A 9,001-nucleotide genomic window follows, 5' to 3' on the forward strand; every position below is an offset into this window, starting at 1 on the left:
TGTCTTTAAGACTCTTTGTTATCAGTTTTATTGTGAAAATACATTTGATACGTAAAGCAGGTAATAAAATTGCAGTAAGAAAAAAGAAGCCAGTGCATGTACAGTATTTACAATTAGTAAAAAGAAGCAAGAGAAAAAATGCTGAAAATGTTAGTCATTGCTCAGTTACATCATTGGCTGGCCTGGTGGAAGTTTAACACAATCTTCACTGGAGTCCCTCAAAAAGTGTGCTTGTCACTTGCAGGTGATGCAACACAACACTGCAAGATACTTTAAAAATAAATACTATTAACATCTACAGAAACAAAAAAAACGAGGAAGGATTTGAAGTGATTCTGCTGCCAGAGGGTGACAGTTTACCCAACGAGCGGATAGATCCAAAACATGACCTCAGACATTGTCAGTCACACACAATATGAGGAACCACACACTGCAACATGTATTGAACATTTAAAAAAAAACAAAAAAAACAGCTTGAGCTTTAAAAGACGTTAAAGGAAACAACAACTCTACCCCCAGGTTTCTCTCGACTCTCTGAAATGACTCCAGAGTCAGTATCATGTTTGTGTGGCTCCACCTTAAAAAACTGTAGGTGTCACTTCCTTCACTACAGTACATTCCTTGCAGCGTTCCCACATGTTAGTCGTTTGGGAACTTGTGTCTAGTGTTTCAAACATCCTGTCCTACAAGCTCTCTGTGGACAGAAACCTTTTTGATTTCTGGGATTGTGTTAATTGACAAACACACGTGGACATCTCAGAAAGCATAGTAACATTAAAAACACAAAGATGATAATGCTAAAGAGTCAAGAGATGGTCCGAGGAGACCGTAACAGTGGATGAGTACAGTTTGCTCCAGCTTCATCACGGGAACAGGCTACTCTCTAAAACAACAGGTACACAGAGGTACTGGCAGGGCATGAGGCTGGAATACATTTCTGTGACGGTAGCTACATTCAAATGGCCTTAATGTGCCTAACAGTACGTCTTACTCTCATGGATGTGACTTCTCTTTTAGAGGCTGTTGTTGTAACTGACCGGCAGAGAGACCCCGTCTAAACCCTGCTGAATAGCAGGAGATCAAACTGCAGCCCAGCAGGCAGCAGTAGCTGTGTTACATTCACTGGAGTCCTGCAGGAGAACAGCACAATAGATGGAAAGGATCCATCCCTATGAAGAAAAAAGACTGTCGTTTTGAAACCAGCCATCTGTAAACCCTGTGAGGTTTTGTTTTTTTTTGCATCAAGAAGTCCCTTCTAAGTGGAGCATGAAGGCACACACAAAAATCTGAGAATGATACCACTAATAATGATGTTGTTTCTACTCCTACAGAAGTGTGAGAGTAACTCATTGGAGGTTCCGTTGGAGAACCGAGCGCGTCTCTTCACACACAAACAGTCTAATAAATAAAAACTGGTCCGGTTCTGGTGAGGAGACATCCTGCAGTGAGTCAGAGCACGCTGTTCATGGTCCAGAAGCTCCTCCAATGCGGCTCTGAACAAGTCGCTCATGGCTTCTGTCACATCTGTTTTCAGAGGAAGATGAGGCTGTGGAGGCCATGATAAGAAATTCAGCTCTCTCTAAATCACTGTAACAATGTTTACAATGATAGCGATGAACAACAAACTGCATTTTATGTGCACAATGCTGGTTTAGCATTAAAAACATTTCTGCTTCTAAGTGCATGTCATTGCTGTTTTTTACAGAATGTCACTTCAGAATTTACACACATGACTTTGCTAGTTATACAACAAGACGTTGGTATTTCAGACTATAACCCAGCAAAAAGGAAAATCTTTAATGTAAAGGTTGAATACATGTGATAAGTGAAAATCATACTTACTGAAATGTTTAAGCTTGATAAAGTGGCCCCGCTGTTTCTTCAATGGGTTCTGTACACAATAGAGATAAATCATTTGTATTGTTTCCCATTACAGTGAAATAAAAAAACTTTTTGCTAATAACATTAAATAAATCTGTGTTCTTTTAAAGTGTCCAAGAAAGTTGTAAGGCAGCTATACCACGGACCTAAAACTGAAAAACTGAAGCAGCTAATTGGAATGCAGCCATCCTCAATGTTATCATTCCGACCTCTGTTTTCCTACACCGGCAGGTCAAAATGACTTCTTGTTTAAAATCAGCCCGTTTGTTTTCGAGGAAGAAGTGAACAGGCCGTATTTTTGTTCCATTTTTGATGTTTTTTTGTGACACAGCTGCACAAGCTGTAAACTGCACACTTAGTGCTCATTTTACCAAGAAGCAGTTTTCACCAGGGACATGACATCATTTTTTTTTTTCAAGGATTACACAACCCTAAAGTAGTTTAGTCATCAATAATGGATCCTCATTCCTCTCATAAGTCACCAAAATGAATTTTTGCTGAAATCTCACCACGTAGAGGTCGTTTGTGTGACTTGCGTCGATGCACCATGAGCCCGATTATAAACGCAGCACCGACAAGCACGACTGCCAGCACAGAGAAACTGGTGATGGCTGCGAGTTTCCACACATCAGGTGTTTCATCCACAGATTTACCTGTTGTTTGTACAGAAAAGAAAACATAAGCTCCATGGATACAAGAGGCAGAATAAAAGTAACATTTTGAGCCTTGGGTGTCTTACATGTGTTGCATGACGGGGTCTTTGGGTACTGCTTGCATGATGAACAAGACACACAAACATCTAAATCTGAGTTCCAAAACTCTGAACTTCCACACTGACCTGCACACAGAATAAAATCATCTGTTAGTTATGTAACTTTTATTTCTTCTACTAGGAAACATTTTGTCAAAGCACGGCCCGGGGCAAAACATTTTCCATAATTTATGATATAATTCACACTGCTTAGCCGTCTGGAAAATGATGATGTAGAGGTTATCCTTGGAGATGATGAAACAAAGAATTGCCTAACTCTGGAACAAAATGAAACTCAAACAAACGGTTACCTGGTGATTATGCAGGAAAAATCTCAGCTAACACAGTACAGAGTGTGACTGGAACAGAACACGTGAGGAACTTCTGTGGCTTCTCGCTAAGTGAAACTGGGAAATTCCTTTGGCTCAGACTTGCTGATGCAAAGTTTCAGCTCGGTGAGAGAATAACTTCTCAGTGGCTTTTGGTGTGTGAACATGAAGGCAGAGTGTGTGAAGAGCAGGATGTGAGTTTTTTCACATAGAGCTTCCTTTGAATTGTTTTTTGCGTCTGTCTACATGTTGACTTCCAGAGAAAAACCAAATGTGTCTGTGAGAAGCTTAAAGAGTAAATATGTGTGTTTGTGAACACAATGGACAGCTTCATCTCTTCTTACGGGAGGCAGACAGCTGAACAATTAGAGCTGAGCACTTCCCAGATGATAAGGAAGGAATTAGCTTGAAGATGTGACGCATTGAACACCGACAGCAAGCTGAGTGTGGAGACTATTTCAGTGTTCTAACAGTGTGTGGTTTCCTCAGACATCCTGGCTTTGATTAAGACAAGTATTTGCATTAATACCCCAAGGTCATATAATGTACATGAGGTAATGATTATTGTTACATCAAGCTGATAAAACATCTCTGCAGAGACAATATTACACCTTAAGAAGAGGAGTGAAACAATACCAACCCTGACAACGCAACAGGAAGCAGAGTGCAGATATTTGATAGATAAAATGAAAACATTCTTTCTTCCTTCTCACTGTCATGTTTATATTTGCATGGCCCTTTGCACCTAATATAACTGGGAACCACACTGAGCTTAAATTGAGTCGCCATTTGTTATAGATTGTAAGTGGAAAGTGATCAAATCATCAATGAAAAGCAATATCAAAACTAAAAGTGAAGAAATGAATGAGCAGGAATGAAGACTATTGTGACATGAAGCCGAGGAACTGCAAACCTAACTTTTCAAAACAGAGTTATAACACAACACAATACAATACAAAATGAGTGAAGCGGTACCAGACATGACCAGGAAACAGAGAAAGACACAAGGAAAATATCTATAGACATATGACAAAACAATCACCACCATGTATGTTCAACGTAAATATCAGTTGTTTTGAACAGTGCCTGCTGCATATAAAGCTGCACAAATGATCTAAGGATCCAATCTGCTACATGTTTCAGTTTTTAAATGCATGAAAGCAGTGTGAAGAGACTTGTGGTTTAAACATTGACTGTCACTTGCAGCTTAAAGGTGCACTCTGGAGTTTTGGTAGAGAAATGTGAAAGTTGGAAAAATGTAGAGATTATGTGGTTTATGTTCATAACTCTATACACAAACTGTTTTCAGAGGAAAATTTGGTTCCTGTAACACTGTTTGAAGATAAAATGATAAGTGAGAAGTTATGGTGGAGGGCCCGCAACATCGTTTTTATTCTCTGAGTAAAGTTTGTTTATCTGCTGAAAATATAACAGAAAATATAACATATAATTGTACTTCTCCAACTTTCTACTTTCACGACCAATTATACATAATGCACCTTTAAAGGCTTTATATGTGATTTTTTGATCCAGCAGATGTCGCCCTTGAGCACCAACATGAAACCAAAACAACTCGCGCTGCATTGTTGTGTTAGCATGCTAATGCTAGTGATTTTTATTATGCTCGTATCTTCACACTGCATGTAAATTTACCTGAAATGATCGTGATCTAGAAACACAGTTAAGCAGTGAGTACAGTATGTTATTCTTCTTTTCTCTAGTCCCTCAATTAAACAACTTTTATACACGAGGGGAGGAGTCAGCCGGCCGTCCTGGCGATGTAAACAAACTGAAGATAGGACTCTGAAAACTCTGAAAACATCACAGACAGTGGGACTCAGGTGTTACACCCATTGTAGACAGTCATGACTCATAGAGTTATTTTCAGAGGATATACTTGATTTATATTATATTTAGGTGTGAAAAATCACATATAAAGCCTTTAAGTATTCAAATTTTCTAAAGACTTGTCCTACCATTACAAGTCCTGTGTATTAAAACTCAAATAAGAAGTACTGAAGTATTTCCATCTAAACATACTTAACATTAAGAGGAACATAACTTTTTTTTTCAGAAAAAGGTGACACTGGGAATCTCCTAGACGATATGAATGATGATAAGATGATGAATGGAAAAGGATGAAGATGAACAACCTTGCTTTACAGATTTTGACATCTTTTCTTTAGGTATAGATATCTGTAACATGACGAGGAGGCCCACTGTGCATTCTTTTTTAATAAATAGTCCCACAAAGATGAGAGGCATTGACGGCATGTCTTAAATGTATTGAATGTCATGAGATTGTTATGGGGTTTCTTAAGCCTTATTTATGAAATGTTAAACATTTGTTCAGTAGAAGTGTAGAGTGACCTGGAAAAAGAAGCTCCAGTAAAGCACAAAAGCTGAACCTTAGAGCAGTGCTTCAGTGTACTTACTTATTTAGAATCACTGCAGTGCTGCAACACATTTCATTAAGTATTCATGATATGGCTCTTGAAAATGTTGGCCATGTCCTTAAACCCAAGGTCTGGCTTTAAATGTGACTGTCCAATAAAGAGCACAGAATCTTAGGATTTCCAGTTCACGTTCACTGAAGACAAAGAGAAACAAAGTCCTAACAGCTGAGAGGCTGACATGTTTGTACTTTAATTATGTATCTGCAGCGATGTTGCTGTAGTTTGACATACTCTCATGATAGTGATGTCACTGGGGGTAACTTGGTTTGTGCCTGAGACTTGTGACATAATATATACATATATATATATATATATGTTAGAAATATACTTTACATATATATTTTAAAGACTGGTGTGTATGGGGAGGGGATGGGAGGGGAAAGTACATCAGAAAGTTGCAAGCAAACTCCTTCATACTGTGTAACTTGTTCTTTTTATTGTGAGGGCGGTATCAAAATGAATATTGATTTAAAACTGTGTAAATCAGTGTACTTCTGATGAAAGATCCAACAGAAAACTCAAAGTACTTGGTCTTTTTTGATTCTCAGATTTTAAATTTTCAAAATCCAAAACATTCAAAGATTTTTCATGTTAGACAGTGTGTGGGGGTTCACTTGGAACATTTTGATGGTATTTGTTAATGGAAAGCAACAGAACACGTGAGTTCTCAAACTCAATTGTTAGGCAAAACTAAACTGCTGGATTGAACCTTTAAAAGTTGAAACTGTAATATCAATTCACCTGAAACCAAACCACATCCTCACAAACCTAACCCGACAACTAACACTGAAATGTAAGCACTCTAAAAGCATGAGAACAGGTCACATTAGAGACATAACTTGTCAGTAAAGGTCATTATAAAACCAGCTGGAGCCAAAAGGCACCTGCTCAGAGAGTCCTGTAAGAGGCTTTTTGACCTCTAACTCTTTTAATGTTAAAGCCACATGCTCGGGTTCCCCAGAGACTCCCATTCCTCCACAGACCGCCCGCCTGCACAGCTCGCCTGACTCATTTGATAGCTGCGGTCAAAGACAAAAATGTGTCACATTTCTTGTAAGCACTTCAGCCTTACATCATCGAGCAGGGCCAGCTGGACTCTCACTGCAGAGTTCAAAAGGTCAGTGAAAGGAACTGAACCTTGACTGCTGGTTGACCATTGTTTTAAACTCAAACCACATCTAAACCTGAACCTGCTGATTTCACTTGATGATGCAAACCTTCCTGACTTTGAACTCAAATTAAAGGGTAAGAAAGACGTGATTCAGTCTGGCATGTTTCAACAGCTTCTCATTGTTCCCGTGTTTAAATCTGGAACACATTTTAGAGTCATCGCTTTGTTTTTTCCAGGCGACCTTGGCAACTCTCTGCACCTAGCCTGACAGAGGTTGTTTTTTGGGTGTGGGGGTGTGCTGTGTTTGTCATAAAGTAGATGGGGGTGGGTGGATCTACAGCTGATGTCCAGATGTAGAGATGGTTTCTCATGGAGAGACTCTGGATGGAGCATGTTTTGAGTTTCGTGTGTTTAAAACGCACTTGGTAACAGTAATGCCTGAGGAAATAGGTCCTGATCCGAGTAATTATTCAAAGATTTCATGTTCTCAGCGCAACCTGAGTCTGGTGTTCTCCTCTGGGATTAAATCCAAACCTCAGGCGGCGGAGGAAACAAAGTCAAAAAGCTCATTTTCTCAGAGTTTGTGAGGTGGTGAAAGTTGTACTTGTTGCGTAAAATGGATACCGGCAGTGCGCCCCTCTCTCCCTGTGGCCGGTCCTTCCTCCCCCCTGGGGCACGGATGGACAGGGTGAAATAAGGCGATCGGAATGCGGAACCGGTGAGAAATGCAGCTGGTTAAGGAAGCGGCTTTGTAAGCAGACCCACTATCTGACTCCATCACCGGGAGAACAGACCATCGGACTGTAATACATGTTCACAGAAATAAAGATACCCAAACTTCTGCGCATGAATCAAACTTACAAATTAAACAGAAAAGTAACACATCTTCGAGAAAACATGTGACAATAAATAAAATAATTCAAAGTTGATTGAATAAAAAAAAAACGTATTTCACTTACTTTTCTGTGCGCTCACGCCGTAGAAGTGAGTCACCGCCGCTATGAGAAGTCCGCAGAGCGCACAGAGAGCGTTTGAAGCCATGATGTCTGCGGGAGAAAAGCTGCTCGCTGTCGGCCACACGATTCCCGAAAGCTCATCTGATTAACAATCCGTGCTGGGGCTTGAGCATGGAAAAGCGAGCATCAGAGTGAGTCACCCGGAGGAGTCTGCGCCTTGTTTTAATAGCGCACACACCCACGCTAACAGTTCAACTCCTATGAGTCATTTCCTATGTACTGTACTGCTCGGATTCTCTGTGCGCACTCCCCGATTCACAGGAAACTCCTCGACCAAGAGTGTGTGTGGCTTTCATTGTGCTTTAAGTTCAAGTGAAAGTTTCAATTAAAAACCACCTCAGGTATGAAAGTTTCAAAAATATGGATTTGATGTTTTTTTTAAGGCCACGCCCTGCAGGGCTTTTTTACACATTTTTGTGAAGCAGTTTAAAGTCTTGTGTAGTCTGGATTTAATAGTGTTCTCATTGTTATTACCACGCCTGTCGACGTCATTCACTCCCCTCTGCCAAAAAACACAATTCTCTGGCATGAGTGCGGGTCCCAGACGCAGCAGAGGAGCAACAGGCAAAAACAGATGACACTCACAAGAACAACAATCTGCGTTTGAAACCTTTGGGAGGGAAAAGTCTACCCACAGTTTAAAACTTTAAAACAATCTGTATCTATGTCCGCATGAGACCCCTCTGCAGAGATAAAACGGATTTTGCTGACATTTTGAATAGTGAGTGTCCCTGACGCAGGGTGGTGTTATTAATGCCTGGAGAAGGGTGTAGCCTGCTGCTGCAGCACAAATATGCAATAACAAAAAGCTAGTGGACGCATGCCCGGAGTACGATCAGGTTGGCCTCTGTCACAGCATTGTCTCATGTATTAATGAAGACCATCAGTTACTATGGCAACATCTGTGCTGTGTGCCACACAAACAGTCCCTCAGCACAACGTGAATGTTTGTTATTTATTAATGCAGATTGTCATGAGCGAACATCCACTGCCCTCCCTTGTATTAAAATTATTCAGATTACAGCCAATTCTCGAGGAAGTCTTACCTAACTGTTCCCAAATGCCTGATAAACTTTTTTTTTTTACATTTTCACTCTTTTCCTCTGCAGCCTGGAACGTTTTATGTGTGCGTTACATGGTGTGAACCGCCTTTCCCACATGAACTAACGTCAAACAGACGCTAACCATCCTCCCAGTAAATAGTTCACATCATCAGAACGGAGGGAAAAAAAGAGCTTTCATTGGCTCAATTAGGTTTGAAGCATGTTGTGAAACAGATGTTTTTGTACTCCACTGTCACGGTAACCTTTGCAAAAAAGCGCGCTTAAGAAGACCTGGAGCTGCATGGCCTGCTAAGGACACCCATATGAGCTGACTTTCCACTGCAGTGATTTCATCCGTAATGAGGCACTATAAGCTGCAGATGTTGTGTCAAACTCTCCAATTGGAACCATGGC

At 40.4% G+C, this 9,001-nt stretch overlaps 1 protein-coding gene across 1 annotated transcript; it reads right to left on the minus strand.

Moving 5' to 3' along the window:
- On the minus strand, positions 1 to 7,858 carry si:rp71-1c10.7 (uncharacterized). The gene is made up of 5 exons (XM_029277999.2): positions 7,488 to 7,858; positions 2,621 to 2,719; positions 2,391 to 2,534; positions 1,843 to 1,891; positions 1 to 1,546 (listed from the first exon to the last, which is right to left on the minus strand). The coding sequence occupies exons 1-4, from the start codon at positions 7,567 to 7,569 to the stop codon at positions 1,851 to 1,853; spliced, it is 366 nt and encodes a 121-aa protein (XP_029133832.1). The 5' UTR covers positions 7,570 to 7,858; the 3' UTR covers positions 1 to 1,546; positions 1,843 to 1,850.
- Positions 7,859 to 9,001: the final 1,143 nt, after the last annotated feature.

The sequence above is a fragment of the Labrus bergylta genome, chromosome 21 (genome assembly GCF_963930695.1).
Source record: "Labrus bergylta chromosome 21, fLabBer1.1, whole genome shotgun sequence".
In the NCBI taxonomy this organism is placed as follows: domain Eukaryota; kingdom Metazoa; phylum Chordata; class Actinopteri; order Labriformes; family Labridae; genus Labrus; species Labrus bergylta.

Excerpts from the sequence above, each read along its gene's own strand:
- si:rp71-1c10.7 (XM_029277999.2), bottom strand. The coding sequence starts at position 7,569 with ATGGCTTCAAACGCTCTCTGTGCGCTCTGCGGACTTCTCATAGCGGCG. Across the intron at positions 2,720-7,487 it reads CGGCGTGAGCGCACAGAAAA|GTCAGTGTGGAAGTTCAGAG; the intron begins GTAAGTGAAATA and ends TTCTGTGTGCAG. Across the intron at positions 1,892-2,390 it reads ACACAAACGACCTCTACGTG|AACCCATTGAAGAAACAGCG; the intron begins GTGAGATTTCAG and ends TATTGTGTACAG.